The sequence below is a fragment of the Callithrix jacchus genome, chromosome 7 (genome assembly GCF_049354715.1).
Source record: "Callithrix jacchus isolate 240 chromosome 7, calJac240_pri, whole genome shotgun sequence".
Lineage (NCBI taxonomy): Eukaryota > Metazoa > Chordata > Mammalia > Primates > Cebidae > Callithrix > Callithrix jacchus.
Window position 1 is genome coordinate 77,596,534 of NC_133508.1, and position 20,113 is coordinate 77,616,646.

Sequence of the window (20,113 nt, forward strand, 5' to 3'; positions counted from 1 at the left end):
TTGATGGAACGTATCTCAAAATAATAAAAGCTATTTATGACAAACCAACAGCCAATATCATACTGAATGGGCAAAAACTGGAAGCATTCCCTTTGAAGTCTGGCACTAGACAAGAATGCCCTCTCTCACCACTCCTATTCAATATGAGTACTGGAAGTTCTAGCCAGAGAAATAAGGCAAGAAAAAGAAATAAAGGGTATTCGAATAGGAAAGGAGGAAGCCAAATTGTCTGTATTTGCAGACGACATGATTGTATATCTAGAAGACTCCATCGTCTCAGCCCAAAATCTCCTGAAACTGATAAGCAACTTCAGCAAAGTCTCAGGATACAAAATCAATGTGCAAAAATCACAAGCATTCCTATACACCAATAACAGACTTAAAGAGAGCCAAATCAAGAATGAACTGCCATTCACGATTGCTACAAAGAGAATAAAATACCTAGGAATACAACTAACAAAGAACGCAAAGGACCTCTTCAAGGAGAACTACAAACCACTGCTCAACGAAGTAAGAGAGGACACAAACAGATGGAGAAACATTCCACGTTTATGGTTAAGAAGAATCAGTATTGTGAAAATGGCCATACTGCCCAAAGTAATTTACAGATTCAACGCTATCCCCATCAAGCTACCAATGACCTTCTTCACAGAACTGGAAAAAACTGCCTTAAACTTCATATGGAACCAAACGAGAGCCCACATAGCCAAAACAATTCTAAGCAAAAAAGAACAAAGCGGGAGGCATCACACTACCAGACTTCAAATTGTACTACAAGGCTATAGTAATCAAAACAGCAAGGTACTGGTACCAAACAGAGTTATAGACCAATGGAACAGAACAGAGGCCTCAGAGGCAACACAACATATCTACAACCATCCCATCTTTGACAAACCTGACAAAAACAAGCAATGGGGAAAGGATTCCCTGTTTAATAAATGGTGTTGGGAAAACTGGCTAGCCATGTGCAGAAAGCAGAAACTGGACCCCTTCCTGACACCTTACACTAAAATTAACTCCAGATGGATTAAAGACTTAACCATAAGACCTAACCCCATAAAAACCCTAGAAGAAAATCTAGGCAAAACCATTCAGGACATAGGAGTAGGCAAGGGCTTCATGACCAAAACACCAAAAGCATTGGCAACAAAAGCCAAAATAGACAAATGGGACCTAATCAAACTCCACAGCTTCTGCACGGCAAAAGAAACAGTCAATAGAGTGAATTGGCAACCAACAGAACAGGAAAAAATTTTTGCAGTTTATCCATCTGACAAAGGGCTGATACCCAGAATTTACAAAGAACTAAAACAGATTTACGAGAAAAAAAAAACAAGCCCATTCAAAAGTGGGCAAAGGATATGAACAGATACTTTACAAAAGAAGACATACATGAGGCCAACAAACATATGAAAAAATGCTCATCATCACTGGTCATTAGAGAAATGCAAATCAAAACTACATTGAGATACCATCTCACACCAGTTAGAATGGCAATCATTAAACAATTTGGAGACAACAGATGCTGGAGAGGATGTGGAGAAATAGGAACACTTTTACACTGTTGAGGGAGTGTAAATTAGTTCAACCATTGTGGAAGACAGTGTGGCGATTCCTCAAGGACCTAGAAATAGAAATTCCATTTGACCCAGCAATCCCATTACTGGGTATATATCCAAAGGATTATAAATTGTTCTATTATAAGGACACATGCACGTGAATGTTCACTGCAGCACAGTTTACCATAGCAAAGACCTGGAACCAACCCAAATGCCCATCGATGATAGACTGGACAGGGAAAATGTGGCACATATACACTGTAGAATATTATGTAGCCATCAAAAATGATGAGTTCGTGTCCTTTGTAGGGACATGGATGAACCTGGAAACCATCATTCTCAGCAAACTGACACAAGAACAGAAAATGAAATACCGCATATTCTCACTCACAGGCGGGTGTTCAACAATAAGAACACATGAACACAGGGAGGGGAGCACTACACACTGGGGTCTGTTGGGGGAAAACAGGGGAGGGACAGTGGGGGGTGGGGAGTTGAGGAGAGTCAGCATGGGGAGAAATGCCAGATATAGGTGAAGAGGAGGAAGGCAGCAAATCACACTGCCACGTGTGTAACTATGCAACAATCTTGCATGTTCTTCACATGTACCCCAAAATCTAAAATGCAATTAAAAAATATTTAAATAGAATATACATGATTTCAGAATAAACAACAATCCCCTAAAAAAATGCAATACAAAAGATGAGCTTGAAAACATGTACACACACCCCTCCACATACCCCCAGGATTTGCGGAATTACAAATAAAACTGTTTCTCATTTCCAGTCTCTCTATAAGGCAAAAAACTATAAATTATGAAAGGATTTTGACTCCAGAAAAGGACAGTAGAATTCTTTGCTGAAATATAAAAAAGATGTAAGACTATGCTATGCAGACTCTTAGACATAAAGGTTCTCTAAGAATCTTAAGGGCAAGCCTCACAGACTGTTTTCCTCAAACAATAGGATTTCCAACAATCTTAAGCATATTGTCCTACAGCAGCTGCACAGGAAGCCCAAAGTAGAGAAGGGTTTATCATTAAAGGACTTGTAGTTGTGGCTTTTGTCTAATGAAGTAAACTCTTATAGTTCAAAGAAAACCCCTCAAATTTCTTTTGTTTTTAAAATTAGAGACAGGGTCTTGCCCTGTCATCCAGGTTAGAGTGCAGTGGCATCCACGATCATAGCTCACTGCCACCTCGGCCTCCAGGGCTCAGTCATCCCACCTCAGCTTCCTGAGTGGCTGGTACCACGGGTGTGCATCACCACACCCAACTAATTTTTACTTTTTTGTAGAGACAGGTTCTCACTATTTTGCCCAGGCTGGTCTTGAACACATGGGCACAAGGAATCCTCCTACCTTGGCCTCCCAAAGTGCTGGTATTACGGGTGTGAGCTACTGCGCCTAGCTGAAAAGCTCTCAAATTTCCAAGATAATCATTCTGGCAGGAGCATTGACAGCTTGGACTAAAAGAAAAGAACTATGGTACAAAATGGAAAAAATCCTTTGGATGCCCAGCCTTTTACAGGCAGGAAGAAAACTAAAAAGGCAATGTCAGTTTTCTTATGGAAAAGAAAGGATGATTTAGAGGATAAAACCAAGAGTCATGGAAAACAACTCCCAGAAAGTAATACTGGACCTAATGAAGGAGTTGGTAGCATGGGCCCAGTTGGATTTCAGAATTTCTATAAACCAGTGACTGCTGCATGCCTTCAGGTTTCCTCCTTTTTGAAAAGAAAATATCTGTAAAAGTTATCTTGTGTCTGTCACACCACTGTATGTTAGGTAGGTAGTGAGTAGCCAAGTTACTTCTTTTTTTTTTTTTTTGAGACAGAGCTTTGCTCTGTTGCCAGGCTGGAGTGCAGTGGTGCAGTCTCAGCTCACTGCAACCTCTGCCTCCTGGGTTCAAGCGATTCTTCCACCTCAGCCTCCCGAGTAGCTGGGACCACAGGCGCGTGCCACCATGCCCGGCTAATTTTTGTATTTTTAGTAGAGACAGGGTTTCACTATGTTGGCCAGGATAGTCTCGATCTCTTGACCTCGTGATCCGCCCACCTTGGCCTCCCAAAGTGCTGGGATTACAGGAATGAGCCACCGCGCCTGGCCACAACTTACTTCTTTCGTTCACAGGTCTTCAGGTCAAGAACCACACTTGGGCCAGGTACGGTGGCTCATCCCTGTAATCCTAGCATTTTGGGAGGCCGGATCACTTGAGGTCAGGAGTTTGAGACCAGCCTGACCAACATGGTGAAACCCTGTCCCTAATAAAAATACAATAATTAGCCAGGCGTAGCAGAGGATGCCTGTAATCCCAGCTACTAGGAAGGCAGAGGTAGAAGAATTGCTTAAGCCTGAGAGGTGGAGGTTGCAGCAAGCCAAGATCGTGCCACTGCATTCTAGCCTGGGTGACAGAGCAAGACTCTGTCTCAAAAAAAAAAAAAAGAACCACACTTAAGGAAGTATCCTTGAGAAACCACACCTAAGGGGCCCTGATTTAGATGATGAGATCCTAGACCTTGAGCCTACTGGTGTAAAAGGATGAGACTTCTGATGGGGAATCTTGTGAGGGCAAGAATAAATTCTGCAAGTGGGAAAAATGTTAATCCATGTCTAGAGAATAGAGAGGTAGTCTTAAAATATGGCCCATAATTATTTGACCCTCTTCCTATTAAGAGGTGGGGTCTATTCCTCTCCCCTTGAATCTAGCCTCTGTGACTGATTGATTAATAGAATATGGTGGCAATGATGCTATGCTAAGTTTGAGGCTCAGGCCTTAAGAAAATGGTAGTTTCCACTTCCTAACTCTTAAGAAACTTGCTCTAAGAACCAAGCTATCATGGTATGGCAAAGCCCAAGCTACTCTTTGGAGAGAATCACCAGGCTGCATGAGTTTTGCTCATTATGTGAATGGAATTATCATAAGCCCCTACTGAGCTACCCCAACTGATGCCATGTGGAGCAGAGATGAGCTGTATTCATTTTAATATAGAATATATTGATCCTTTCCTTTATAGTTTATGCTTATTTTCTTATTTTAAAAATCCTTCCCAATCTTGATGTCTTAAGGATATCTATGTAAACCATCATTTTTTTTAAAAACTGGCTCCATTAAATCAGAATTGGAGGCTACTAAAAAAATTCAGAGATGGGTCTGGCAGGTCTGGCACATAAGGAGTTTGGAAGTTGTCACTCCATCCTAACAACCAGTAAAAAGCTGAATAAGCTTAAAAAGTCAACAAGCCTTAGATCTGTCAGAGAGGTGAGGTCTCAGGGCAAACTATTGACCCTCAAATTTGAAGAGACAGACAGGTGAATAAGCAGAAGTCTCTGGAACCAGTGCTAGGGTAGGAAAACCTAAACTCTACTTGATGACTTGTCAGAGGCTCAATGGTAAACAAGTTTTGAGACTAAAACTCCAGGGAGTCCCAGTCATTGGGGAGGAGGGGGAAACTTTTGTGAGTTTTGCCTCCAGGAGCTCAACTGGATTCTCACAGTAAATATAAAAGAAAGACACCCTCAGGCTTCTGGCAGGGAGAGTGGGGAAAGGAACCATTCTGAAATATACTAGGGCACTCTGTTCTTAACAAGGTCCTCCCTCAGGAGAAACTATTTTACCACAGCCGAAACTATTAGGAATTTTTCAGAGCCTAACTGATCTGGAAGAAGAGAATGCTAGCCTTTTACATGGGAGAAGGGAAATACTGCATCCCAGTCGATTCTAGCCATTCTGCCCAACCCAAAGAGGTAGGGGTAGGGACCAGAAGCACTTAAGTTCACAGCCCAGGGGCACAGGCTCACCGAAAGACTGAGATTTAGTCATAGGACTGTAGAATGCTTTGTGTTTTCCACGTTACTAAAGACCTATTTACCATGGTCCCCCCACCCCGCAGAGGGAGTCTAGCTCTGTTGCCCAAGCTGGAGTATAGTGGCCCAATCTTGGCTCACCACAACCTTGGCCTCTCGGATTCAAGCAATTCTCCTGCCTCAGCCTCCCAAGTAGCTGGAATTACAAGCGCCCATCACCACGCCCAGCTAATTTTTGTATCTTTAGTAGAGATGGGGTTTCACTGTGTTGGCCAGGCTGGTCTCAAACTTCTGACCTTGTGATCGGCCCGCCTCAGTTTCCCAAAGTGCTGGGATTACAACCATGAGCCACCATGCTCAGCATTTTTTTTTTGGTTTTTAGACAGAATCTTACTCTGTCACCCAAGCTGGAGTTCAGTGGCATGATCTCGGCTCCCTGCAATCTCCATCTCCCAGGTTCAAGTGATTCTCCTGCCTTAGCCTTCGACACCATGCCTGGCTAATTTTTTTTGTATTTTTAGTAGTGATGAGGTTTTTCCATGTTGGCCAGGCTGGCCTCAAACTCCTGACCTCAAGTGATCTGCCTGCCTTGGTTTCCCAAAGTGCTGGGATTGCAGGTGTGAGCCACTGTGCCTGGCCCTACCATGATTCCTTTTACCCAGTACATCATGTCCAGTTATCACACAAAAAAGGTATAATCAAGGATGAAAAACACAGTTTGAAGAAAAAGCAGCACACTTAGATATGGCAGGGATGCTGGAATTATCAGACCGGGAATTTAAACAACTATGATTGACATGCTGGGAGTTCTAATGAATAAAGTAGACAGTGTGTAAGAACAGATGGGCAATGGAAGCAGAGAGATGGAAAGTCCAAGAAAAATTCAAAAAGAAACACTAGAGATCAAAAATACTGTAAGAAATAAAAAATGGGCTGGTGCAGTGGCTCACACCTGTAATTCTAGCACTTTGGGAGGTCCAGGCCAGTGGATTGCTTGAGCCCAGTAGTTCAAGACCAGCCTGGCGAAACCTCATCTCTACTAAAATTACAGAAAGTTAGACAGGTGTGGTGGCATGCGCCTGTAGTCCTAGCTACTCAGGAGGCTGAGGTGGGAGGATCACCTGAGCCTGGGAAGTTGAGGCTGCAGTGAACTGTGACTGCATACTGAGAGATGGAGGAAGACCCTGTCTCAAAAAGAAAAAAGAAAAGAAAAGAAAACGAAATGAAGAATGCCTTTCATTGGCCCATTATTGGATTAGATATGGCTAAGGAAACAATTGCTGCGTTTGAGCATGATAACTGAATGAATGACTGAAGCATCAGTCTCAGTCAATCAAGGTTTATTACGCCAACTTTGGGGGGTGTCTGGGAAAATACGAGCCACAGACACATCTGTGGCTATTCCAAAGAGGCTTTCAGGATTTTAGTATTTATATATTTTCTTAAAGGAGGGCAGGTAGGCAGCAAGGTAATGGTTACATTCTTGTGAGATTTTAGTTAGTGATGGACAAATCTACATTTTACATAAGATGAATGTCTGAAGAGCAAAAAGGGAGTAAAGACAGGAAGAATCAATTATGCAGACATCTCTGGGTTGGTGGAGGAATAACTGGTCCCCTTTGTCTTTGTCCTGCACCTGAGATAGGATACTGACATTATCAGCGTGGAGTTTAAGAGCTAGACATAGATTATAGACCTAAAGTTGTACCTGGTGTGTCCTCTTGTGGGAGACCAGCAAAGAGTTTACTTGTGAATGATCTGTGCAGGCAGTCCTTCACGGATGTCTGAGGCCTTTTACCTCTCCTTTGGGAATGTGACTAATATGTAATGCTAGTAACAGCTATTCATTTGGAAGTTATTCATTTGGAAGACCTGTTGCATGGCTCGGCCCCCAGGTTTACCCTTCCCTGTTCCATAAGTGATACAGCCAGAAGACAGGGAAATATTGGGTAGAAGAGGGCAGTTCCCAAGCCTGGAAACCCAAAGCACTAAATGGGAACAGGCATTCCTGTTTTCATGCCCAAATTTTGTCTTTTGGTCTGTGATGCCCCCCTATCATGTACCCATATAAACCCCAAACACCAAGCTCCATGAACAGATGAGCAGATGTGCAGAAGAGTGGCAGAATGGCACAGCAGAGAAAGAGAGAAGAGAAGGAGCATCTGAACATTGACAGGAGTTTGGCTGGAGATGGTCAGAGAGGAGACAGGCTGCTGGACAGCCAAACTCCAGGAAGATTATCTTCCCACTCCATCTCCTTTCCACCTCCCCATCCAACCCACTGAGAGCCACCTCCACCACTCAATAAAACCCCCACATTCACCATTATTCAAGTCTGTGTGCATGACCTGATTCTTCTTGGATGCTGGACAAGAACCTGAATACCAAGAGGGCACTGAGCTGGTTAACAGGCCATCTGGGGATGGCAGTGCTAAAAGAGCATGTAGCATACCCACTGGGGCTTCAGGAATTACAGGCACCCACCCACCCCTACATGCTACTGTGGGGCCAGTGTCCAAAATTGCTCACCCTGGCTCCTGCACCTGCCCATCTACGTGCTCCCCCTCCTGTAAGGGCTTTGAGTGCACTGAAAAGATAAGCCACACCCCTGCTGCATGTCCTGTGAGGGAGGTCAGGGAGTTCTCCCGTATTATAAGGAATTTTGGGGTCCAGAGAATGTCTAATTTTCCTTTACAAGGATACCTCAAGGGAAGGAAACTGCCAAAATTAAAAGCAAAGATAAAAAAGACAGAAAAAAACCATAACAAAATATTTAAGAACTGTGGGATAACTATAAGAGATGTAATCTATATGTAATGATGATACTAGAAGAAAAAGTAAAAGAAATTGAAGCAATAATGACTGAGAATTTCCCCCAAATTAATGCCACACACCAAATCTCAGATTCAGGAAGCTCAGAAAATACCAGGCAGTAAAAATGCCAAAAGATCCTGAAACCTACACCTAGGCATATCATTTCAAACTACAAAAAATCTAAGATAAAGAAAAACACTGAAAGAGGCCAGAGGAAAAATATACTTTCCTATAGAGGGGCAAAGACAAAAATTTCTTTGTTTGTTTTTTGTTTTTTTTTTTTTTTTGAGATGGAGTCTTGCCCTATCACCCAGGCTGGAGTGCAGTGGGGCAATCTCGGCTCACTGCAACCTTGGTCTCCTAGGTTCAAGTGATTCTTCCACCTCAGCTTCCTGAGTAGCTGGGACTACAGGCGTGTGCCACCACATCCGGCTAATTTTTGTATTTTTAGTAGAGGCAGGGTTTCACCATGTTGCTCAGACTGGTCTTGAACTCCTGACCTTGAGATCTGCCCACCTTGGCCTCCCAAAGTGCTGGGATTATAGGTCTTAGCTACCACTAAGACAAGAATTATATCCAATGTCTTCTAAGAAACCATGCAAGCAATAAGAGAGTGAAATATTTAATGTGTTGAGAGGAAAAACCCACTGACCTCAAGTTCTATACCCTGCAAAACTGTTCTTCAAATGTGAGGGAGAAAAAAAAAGACAAAGAAAAATTGAGGGAGTGTGTTGGCAGTAGACCTGCCTTGCAAGAAATGTTAAAAGAAGTTCTTCAGAAAGATGGAAAATGATATAATCAGAAACTTGGATCTATATAAAGAAAGGAAGAGCATCAGAGAAGAAATAAGTAAAGACAAAATTATAACTTTTTTTCTTTTCTTTGTTTTTTGAGACAGAGTCTCACTTTGTTACCTAGGCTAGAGTGCAGTGGTGCTATCATAACTCCCTGCAATCTCAGTTTCCCAGGCTCAAGTGATCTTCCTGCCTCAGCCTCCCAAGTAGCTTGGGACTATAGGCATGCACCACAATGTTCCATTAATTTTTTTTATTTTTATTTTTAGTAAAGACAAGGTCTTGCTCTGTTGTTGCCTAGGGTGGTGACTCCTGTGCTTAAGTAACTGATCCTCCCTACTCGGCCTCCCAAAGTACTAATATTACAGGTGTTGGCTACTGTGCCTGGCCTATTTTTCTTAATCTTAATTCATCTGAAACCACCTTTGCAAAAATAGTAAGAGTGACAAAATTATGACAGTGAAAGAAATCTGATCTAATTAACTCCCATATTATCTTTAACCTACAAACTGCCCTTAATCGTTCCTGGACTTGGGACAAACTAACTTCAAGAGACATTTAGTTTACAGTTTAAACGACAATAGCCCTTCCCCAAAACTAAACTGTCTTTGTAAAGCTAATGGAAGACCACCAGATTAGGAGGATGAAAGAAGTCTGAATTCTGCTAAGGTGTATATGTAAATGATTATTAAAAAATTTTTAAAAACCCCAAGATCCAAGTTTATATTGTCTACCAGAAACCTACTTTAAATATAAAGCCATATAAAGATTAAAAGTAAATGGGTAAAGATATACCATGATAACGCTAACCAGAAGAAAGCTGGAATAGCTATATTAGCTTTGGGGAAGCTAATTCGAGCAAGGAAAATTATCAGGGAAAGACAGGGCATTACCTGACAACAGAGTGTCAGATATGTGAGGCAAAGAAAGACAGACCTGCAAGGAGAAACAGATAAGTCCACTATTATAGTTGGAGACTTCAACACCCCTCTATCAGAAATGGACACATCAAACAGGCATAAAATCAGTAAGGACATAATTGAACTCAATAGCACCATCAATCAACTGAAATACAGTTGACATCTACTGACTACGTCATCCAACAACAGCAGGATAAATGTTCTTTTCAAGCTCATGCAGAACGTTCAGCAAGACAGACCACATTCTGGACCATAAAACACACTTGAACATTAAAAAAAATTTTTTTTAATTTTCTCATGTTTATTATTATTTTTTGAGGCAGGATCTCACTCTGTCACAGAAGTTGTAGTACAGTGGTGCGATCTTGGCTCACTGCAACCTCAGTCTCCCAGGTTCAACCAATCCTCACACCTCAGCCTCCTGAGTAGCTAGGACCACAGGTGCATGCAACCACACCTGGTTAATTTTTTGTATTTTTGGTAGAGACAGGGTTTCACCATCTTGCCCAGGCTGATCTCGAACTCCTGAGCTCAAGTGATCCACTGGCCTCAGCCTCCCAAAGTGCTGGGATTGCAGGCACTGACTGAACAAATTTTACCTAGTCTGAACAAATTTTAAAAGAATAATCATACAACTTCTTTCAGAACACAAGAGAATTAAACTAGAAGTCAAAAACAGAATGATACATGAAAAAAAATCCCCAAATAGCAATTTGGTAGGCCAAGGTGGGTGGATCACTTGAGGTCAGGAGTTCAAAATCAGCCAGACCAACATGCCTGTCTCTACTAAAAATACAAAGAAAATTAGCCAGGCATGGTGGTGCACACCTGTAATTCCAGGTACTTGGGAGGCTGATGTAGAAGAATTGCTTGAGCACAGGAGGTGGAGGCTGCAGTGAGCTGAGATAGTTGCCTCTGCACTCCAGTCTGGGCGACAGAGTAAGACTGTCTCAATAATAATAATAAAAAAAATTGGAACTAAATGGAAATAAAAATAAAATTTATCAAAATCTGTAGGATAGAGCAGAAGCAGTGTTTAAAGGGTAACTTATAATATTGAAGATATTAGAAAAGAAGATCTAAAAGCAGCAATCTGAGCTTCCATCTTAGGAAACTAGAAAAAGAAGATCAAATTAAATCCAAAGTAAGCAGAAAATAAAAATATCATAAAGATTACAGAGCAGAAATCAATGAAGCTGAAAACAGGAAATCAACAGAGAAACATCAATGAAATGGGCTGGGTGTGGAGGCTCACGCCTGTTATCCCAGCAGTTTGGGAGGCTGAGGCTGGTGGATCACAAAGTCAGGAGATTGATACCATCCTGGCTAACAAGGTGAAACCCCGTCTCTACTAAAAATACAAAAAATTAGCCAGGCGTTGTGGCACGTGCCTGTAGTCCCAGCTACTCAGGAGGCTGAGGCAGGAGAATTGCTTGAACCCAGGAGGCAGCGGTTGCAGTGAGCTGAGATTGTGCCACTACACTCCAGCCTGGGTGACAGAGCGAGACTCCAGCTAAAAGAAAACCAAAAAACAAAAAACCAATAAAACCAAAAGCTGGTTGTTGAAAAATAAATAAAATCAGTAAGACTCTAGCCACGCTAACTAAAAACAAAACAAAACAAACAACCAGAGAGATGACATAAATTACTAAATCAGAAATGATAAAGGGGACACCACTACAGATCCTATTGTCATTAAACAGATAATAAAAAAACTCAAACCTTCCAAAAAAGAAAATATCAGGCCTAGATAGGTTCATTGGAGGTTCATTGGTGAATTCTACCAAACATTTAAGAAAGAAATTATACCAATTCTTCAGAATCCATTTTAGAAGTGTTTAATAGAAGCAGAAGGAATGTTTTCTACCTTATTTTATGAGGCATTGTCCTTGACAAAATATTATCAAATCAAACAGAACACTATAAAGAAGAATTATACACTATGACCAAGTGAAATTTATCCCAAGTATGCAAGGCTGACTCAACATTCAAAAATCAATTAATATAATCTATCATATCAACAGGCTAAGCAAGAAAAATCAGATAATCATATCGATACATGCAGAAAAAGGATTTGACAATAACCAACACTCATTCATAATAAAAATTCTTGGAAACCAGAAATAGACGAAAACTTTCTCAACTTAATAAATAACATCTACAATAACCCTAGAGCTAACATCATACTTCATGGGGAGAAACTAGATGCTTTCTAACCAAAATCAGGAACAAGACAAGGATGTCTTCTCTCAACACTCCTCTTCAATAGCATACTGGAAGTCGTAGCTAATGCAGTTAAGACAAAAAGTAAGATAAAAAGAATGCAAATTGGGAAGGATGAAATAAAACTTTGTTCTCAAGTGACATGATTGTCTATGTGAAGAATATGAAATAATTAACATCCAAAAGAAAAAAAAACCTCTGGAATTAATAAGTGATTATAACAAGAATGCAGGATACAAAACTAATATACAAAAAGTCAATCACTTTCCTATATAGCAGCAATGAAGAAGTGAAATTTAAAATTAAAAAAACATAATATAGGCCAGGCACAATGGCTCACACCTGTAATGCCAGTACTTTGTGAGGCTGAAGCAGGAGGATTGTTTGAGGCTAAGAATTCAAGACCAGCCTGGGCAACATAGCGAGAAACTATCTCTATAAAACATAAATAAGTTAGCCAGGCATGGTGGCACATCTGTAGTTCTAGCTACCCAGGAGGCTGAGGAGGGAGGATTGCTTCTGCCCAGGAGTTTGAGGTTGTGGTGAGCTATGATCACACCACTGCACTTCAGCCTGGGCAACACAGCAAGACCCGATTTCAAAAAAACAAAACAATACCATTTATGTTAACACCAAAAAATTAAATACCTAGGTATAAGTTAAACAAAATATATAAAACATTTATATGAGGAAAACTAGAAGTTTTTTGAAAGAAACATAAAAAGAACTAAGTAAACAGGTATTTTGCATTCATGGATAAGAAGACTTAGTATTGTCAGATGTCAGTTCTTTCCAACTCAATGTAGAGATTCACTGCAATCCTAATCAAAATTCCAGAAAGTTATTTTATAGATAGCAGTAAATTGAATTAGCTGGATGTGGTAGCTCATGTAATCCCAGCACTTTGGGAGATCAAGGTGGGAAGACTGCTTGAGCCCAGGACTTTGAGATCTGGGCAACATAGTGAGACCCTGTCTCTACAAAATTAGCTAAGTGTAGTGGTATGTGCCTGTAGTCCCAGCTATTTGAGAGGCTGAGGTGGGAGGATAGCTTAAGCTCAGGAAGATTGAGGCTGCAGTGAGCTGTAATTGCACCCACTGCACTCCAGTCTTGGCAACAGAGTGCACCTCTGTCTCCACAACAGCAGCAAACCAAACTGAATCTAAACTTTATAGGAATAGGCAAAAGACCCAGAACAAAGTCAGGAGGGCTGATACTACCTGACTTCAAGACTTATTGTAAAGCACCATAATTAAGACACTGTGGTACTGCCTAAAGAATAGACAGATCAATGGAACAGAATACAGAGCCCAGAAATAAACCCACATAAATATAATCAGCTTGCTTATCTTTGACAAAGAAGTAAAGGCAATACAATAAAAAATAAAGACAGTCTTTTCAACAAATGGTTCTGGAACAACTGGACATTCACGTGCAAAAAAGTGAACCTAGACACAGAACCTACACTCTTGAAAAAAGTAACCCCAAAAGGGTAATAGACCTAAATGTAAAATGCAAACTATAAAACTCCTAGAAGATAACATAGGAGAAAATCTAGATGACCTTGGGTTTGGCCATGACATTTTAGATAAGCCCCAGCAGCACCTTGCACTCTTGTTTACATCCCAATGTCAGTCCTGGTAATACTAGCATTGAAGAACTGGCAGGTGCAGCCCATGCCTCACTTGTGAGTCCTACCTATGGGATCCCATTTCCACCTTTTGCCCTAGTCCCAGCAGTAACAGCTCAATTTCTCCTAACACCTCAGTCCTGGTACTGTTAGGCCCCAGGACAGAATGCAGTCTGCCAATGGCTAGGATTGAAAATGGTGCATCACGTAGCTGCTTACGGCTCAGAAAGGGTGTGTGATGCAGTGCAAGCTCAATCCCTGGAACAGTTCCCTCTCCTGGTCTTCTGGCAACTCCCTATGTTAGTTTCAGGGTTTGTCAAGGTCAAGGGCTCTCTGGTTGCCAGGCATGCATGATTCCAGATGTTTCACAGTTTATTTATTTGCTCACCTACTCATGGGAATGTTGGTTACTTCAAAGTTTTTGCAATTATGAATAAAGTGGCTGTAAATATCTGTGTGCACTTTGGGAGGCTGAGGCAGGTGAATCACTTGAGCTCAGGAGTTTGAGACCAGCCTGGGCAACATGGTGAGACTCCCCCATATCTCGACTAAAAATATAAGAAAAATAGCCAGCTGAGTGTGCTGGTATGCACCTGTGGTCCCAGCTACTTGGGAGGCTGAGATGGAAGGATCACTTGATTCCAGGGATGGGCAGGGTGGAGGTTGCAGTAAACCAAAAACACACCCCTTATGTAGGGATGAGGGCTGCTAGAAGTATCTCACTTGCCCTTGGGAAGTCACTTGCTGTCTCCTAGCCAATCCTAGACAGGTGGCCTGCTTCTCTTCTTTCTCCTTCCTTTCTTTCAGTGTTTTCTATCACTTTCCTGTTGAATCTCAGCGTTCTATCTTGGATAAAGTATCTGAAGTATGACTGTCTATACACTCTTTTGGTTCTTCTAAGTGGAGGAGGTGAGCATATGCATATGAAATGCTTCTAGCCAGCCTTTTTTTTTTTTTAAAGACTAGCTCTGTCACCTAGGCTGGAAAGGGGTGTGTTTTGGTTTACTGCAACCTTCACCCTGCCCATCCCTGGAATCAAGTGATCCTTCCATCTCAGCCTCCCAAGTAGCTGGGACCACAGGCGCATAACAGCACACTCAGCTGGCTATTTTTCTTATATTTTTAGTCGAGATATGGGGGAGTCTCACCATGTTGCCCAGGCTGGTCTCAAACTCCTGAGCTCAAGTGATTCACCTGCCTCAGCCTCCCAAAGTGCTGGGAATACAGGCGTGAGCCACCGTGCCCAGCCCTAGTCAGCCATCTTGAAGCCCCTTTTGTTTCTTGCAAAAAAAACCATATTCTTAGTATTCAATACAGCAGTTGTGCTCCTTGGTATTTATCCAAAGGAGTTGAAACCTTATGTACACATAAAAACTTGCACAGAGATATTTACAGCCACTTTATTCATAATTGCAAAAACTTTGAAGTAACCAACATTCCCATGAGTAGGTGAGCAAATAAATAAACTGTGAAACATCTGGACAATGAAATATTTTTCGGTGGTTAAAAAAAAAAAAAGCTATCAAGCCATGAAAAAACATGGAATAAATTTAAATGCATAATACTAAGTGAAAGAAGCCAATCTGAAAAGATGGCATACTGCATGATTTCAACTATGTGACATTCTGGAAAAGATAAATCTTGATTAGTGGTTGCCAGGGGTTAACGGGGAGGAAGGATGAATAGGCAGAGACCAGAGGGTTTTAGGCAGTGAAACTATTTTGTATGATACATGATAGTGGATATATGTCCTTATACATTTGTCAAAACCCATAGAACGTAAAACACCAAGAGTAAACCCAAATGCAAACTATGGACATGGGTGATAATAATGAGTCAATGTAAATTCATCAATTGTAAGACAGGTACCCCTCTGGTGGAGGATGTTGATGGAGGAGAACGTGTGGCGGGGACGGCAGCGAGTATACAGGAAATCTCTGTATCTACCACTCAATTTTGCTGTGAATACTGCTCTAAAAAATAAAAGTCTACTAAAAAATTTCAAAGAACAACAAAAAGAGCTCTTGATAACAAAATCAAAATCTCCGACCATGGGGAAGAGTATAAGCATTTCCTAAATGTATGTAACTAAATTTCCTAAATCTATGTAAAATCCTTTTATGTAGAGCATTTTGCATGTCTGGTGTTTCTACAAAACACACTTTGGAAAATACCACCGGAGTACTAAATAATTATAATTTAAAAAGCAAGATGGCAGAAATGAGAAACTCAATACAAAATTTGGAGATATAGTTGAGGAAAACTTGATAGTTGAGCAAACAGCAAAGAATAGGGATAAGAAAAGAGATATGAATATTACAGAACCAGTTCAAGAGAGTCAACAACTGAATAACAGGTATAACAAGAGTGAATAGAGAAAAAGAAGTGAAAGAAAATAATTGATTAAAGAATTTTTGTTTTTTGAGATTCTGTCACCCAGGCTGGAGTGCAATGGTACTATCTTGGTTCACTGCAACCTCCACCTCAACCTGTTGAGCAACAAAGGAAAAGTAATCATAGTACACTACATGGTTCAATTGAGAATAGTATTTAACTAGTTATAATAACAAAACACTAAATTTTGATCTAATCAAAATTATAATATCATGGAACTGGGGTAGGGAAATATGTGTGGGTGGATAAGGGGCAAGGAGATTAAGAAGAGTTAAATTCTCATCTTCTAAAGTGGGTAGTCAGTACAAAAACAACTAAACTAAAAAAGACAGCAATATACATGCTATTTAGATACAGAGGTAAATAAAAAATCAGTTAAATTGAAAGTGGTAGCCTCTGGGGAATAGTAATTGACGGGGATAAGAGGTGTGTTTGTTTTGTTTTTGTAATAAGTTGTGTAGACCCTTCATTCCTTTGAACTATGAATGTGTATAACTGATAAAAACCAAAATACCTTTTAAAAAGTTCTCTACATTAAAAAAAAGGTAGGTAATAAAAGATAATGTAATGTGGCACATCACATTCAGTCTGTGATAGCCTTTATTGTTAACAATTGAAGGGACTCTAAAGGTTATTTGGACTAGTCCTATCATTGTATAGATTATAAACTGAGGTTCAAATTGAAAAGTAATATCAAGGTCACACAAAATGAATCAAGTCCCATTCAAGAGATTGCTACACAAAGATCAGTGAAGACTATTATAGCTTGACCATGCCAGGTTCTGTCATCTTCTCTAGGTTATTGGAAAGGAAACGACAGCTGAGCCTTCTCTTCAGGCTTCTACATTCTAGGATTTGATCCGAGACATATTCAACTCCTTCTAAGAGAAAGACAACCCTAACTTCCATGGGGATCATACCAATTGCTTAGACTTCTTAGAAGAAGATGGAGTGTCTGCTGAGTAACAAAATAGGGTTTCACATATTTCTCTTAATTTACACATTAAAAAATGAGTATTGTTTTTATAGTTACCCCCTTGGAAGGCTGTGTATCTAGGCATAGTTCTTTTAGTTACTGTCACAGTTTACGAAATAGGAATGGATATGCATAACCCAGGCTAATCACCCACCCATTTCATCCACCAGATTTGGCAATGAGTCAACCACTCATTGGTTGAATCTCTAAAATCAAGTTTACCTTCACTGTACCAAAGTTTGCCACCATCAATGATTGTTTAAAAAAAAATCAGAGAAACTTCATACGTATTTGAAGGGTGGCACCATTACTGGAATGCTGAGAGGATTCTGGAAGGTGGAAGGGATCACTCAAGGGAACACCCCTAACTGGGAAGGAAGGGTATTATTCTTTTTTTTTTAATTGCATTTTAGGTTTTGGGTACATGTGAAGAACATGCAACATTGTTGCATAGGTACACACATGGCAGTGTGATTTGCTGCCTTCCTCCCCATTACCTATATCTGGAATTTCTCCTCATGCTATCTCTCCCGAACTCCCCACCCCTGGAAGGGTATTATTCTAAACTAGGCCAGGGAGCTCTTGGTGTTGTCCCTGCCTTAGTCTCCCATCCTTGAATTCACAGAAAACGTACCCAAGTTTTATTGTCTCTCTGACATTATTTTAAATGCCAAAGATAGATTTTGCCTAGGTTTACAAATGGAAAGGTGCTAATTACTGGTGTAAGACAAGAGAAAGTGCAGACACTAGGTCTGGGGCTTGTGAGCAGGTAGTCCTGTTATCTGCTCTTACCTGTGGGGGCATGCATGGCTGAGCTGGGGATGGTGGCAGCGTCTTGGGGTACAGTGCTGGTATCTGGTTCAGGAGTGCTGGTTGTTGGTGAGGTGGGTGGTGGATTCAGCAAAGTCCGAGGTTTCCTCTGTCAAAATGAATGGGAAAAAATTTGCTACCCATGACAGGTCTTTTCATTCTCTATTCTCGGCACTTAATTCACTCATGAAGCAAAAATATATTTATGGATGGAATAGCATTTTATCTTTGTTTTCTATACAGCATCTGGCTTAAAGCTATGCATATATCTATAGAAGATACTTAGCAGACATTTTCTGAATCTAGGTACAAGATTCTGGTCTTTCATAAGGTCAAAGCTTAATGTATTAACTTTTACATAAGATTCAATATTATCATATTTAGTTCCAGTTCCCTTTTTAGTTGGGAAGACAAAAGCAAAATATGCTATGGTTTAAGTCTGGTTTCACATTATTTTGTACTTTATTTCTCTCTCTTTAAAAATGGAAACAAACAAACAAGAAAACAGAAATGACTCTTCTAATTCTATAAACGTCTTTACTCTGTCTGCCTCTCTCTTCACCTCATTACCTGCCATTCCTTCCTTTAAACCTCTTACTCTAGTGAATCTCTAACTATATTGCTTCTTCAAGAATCCTGCAATTTTACCTGGTTCACACCTTTACAATGATAAGATGTCACTTCCACTTGAAATGCTCTTTCTTTTTAAATTTATTTTACAAATTTGTTTATCTAGGAAGCTTTTCTAGCTTTTCTCTAATCATTGTCTCTTTTATGTTACCTCTGTTTTTTTGAACTGTTGCATTTTTCAATGTATTGTCATTATATGTTTACATACCAGTATCCCTATTTACCTGGAACTCTTTGAAAGTCTGGTTCTAAGTACCATTGTTAGCATGGTACTTAGCATAAAAAAAGTGTAAACAAATGTATTTATTATTATTATTTTTTATGAAGCATGCAGTATAGATCACCAATAATAGAGGAAATAATAAAGATGATTTGACAGAAATCTAATATTTCCCCCATGTTGTTCAGGGCAGTCTTTAGGGGAGAAAGATCACAGAAGGTTTTTTCCCCAAGAAACAGTTTTCTAAAAGCTTTTTTTTTCGTTTTTGAGACAAAGTCTTGCTCTGTTGCCCAGGCTGGAGTGCAATGGCATGGTCTGGCCCACCGCAACCTCTGCCTCTAAGGCTTTCAAGCAATTCTCCCACCTCAGCCTCCTCAATAGCTGGGACTACAGGTATGTGCCAGCATGCATGGCTTACTTTTAAATATTTTGTAGAGATCAGGTCTCACTATATTGCAAAGGCTGGTCTCAAATTTCTCCTGCTCAAGCGATCCTCCTACCTTGGCCTCCCAAAGTATTAGGATTACAGGCATAAGCCACCATGCCTGGCTAAAAGCCTTTCTGAATGCAAGGAAAACATAACAATCACGGAGATCCAGAAATTCATTTTTACTAAATGCTTTATGTAGGTACAACTGCTGGGAGCCATATCAACCTGTCTGCCTTCTAGGAGTATGTTCTCTAAAGAGATAGACTTGATGACAGCAGGCATATGTAAGACAGCCTTGCCTGTGAAAGCAATCATGCAAACTCTCATGAACCATTCAAAACACACATTGAAAGTGAACCTGCTTATGCTTTTTGTTATTGCTAAAAGTGAAAATACAAATAAGTAATGAATGAGACAGGGAAGAAGGGAAATAACACTTCAACTTCAGTAAGCTGGTGGTAGGATTTCATGGGGTCCCTAAAGGAACAAGCCTGGTAGGTTAGGTGCCTGAATAATGTAAACCTATTTGAGATAGGTACATTTACAATATTATATGTATTCATACATTATCTCATTTTCATTTTAGAGGTAAGAAAATGGGCTCAAGGTCTTACCCAGAGAAGCCTTCCCAAAGTCACACAGGTGGCAACCTGTGAAGACGTGTTAACCTAAGTTTGTCTGACTTTAAAGCTTATGCATTATCCATAAGACTACTCTGCTTCAAAAAGAGAAATAAAGCCAGCCATAGTATGGTGGCTCATGCTTGCAATCCCAGCACTATGGGAGGTCTAAGTGGGAAAACTGCTTGAGCCCAGGAGTTTGAGACCAGCCTGGGCGACACAGCAAGGCCCCATCTCTACAAAAAATTAACAAAAATTAGCTGGGTGTGGTGGTACATGCCTGTAGTCC

General features: G+C 40.5%; 1 protein-coding gene across 23 annotated transcripts in view; it reads right to left on the minus strand.

The window, feature by feature from the left end:
• Window positions 1-20,113, minus strand: part of SCMH1 (Scm polycomb group protein homolog 1) — a 232,838-nt gene that overhangs the window by 32,085 nt on the left and 180,640 nt on the right. For 20 of the 23 annotated variants that reach the window (XR_013519963.1, XR_013519965.1, XR_013519964.1 and 17 more), the window contains one exon: window positions 17,907-18,033. The exons of the other annotated variants lie outside the window; for them this stretch is intronic. Coding sequence is in view for 17 of the 20 variants with exons in the window: in XM_078331399.1 (XP_078187525.1) it covers window positions 17,907-18,033 (127 nt within the window). In the remaining 3 variants the exon portion in view is untranslated. The remainder of the gene's footprint in view (window positions 1-17,906; window positions 18,034-20,113) is intronic. 23 annotated transcript variants of the gene reach the window in all.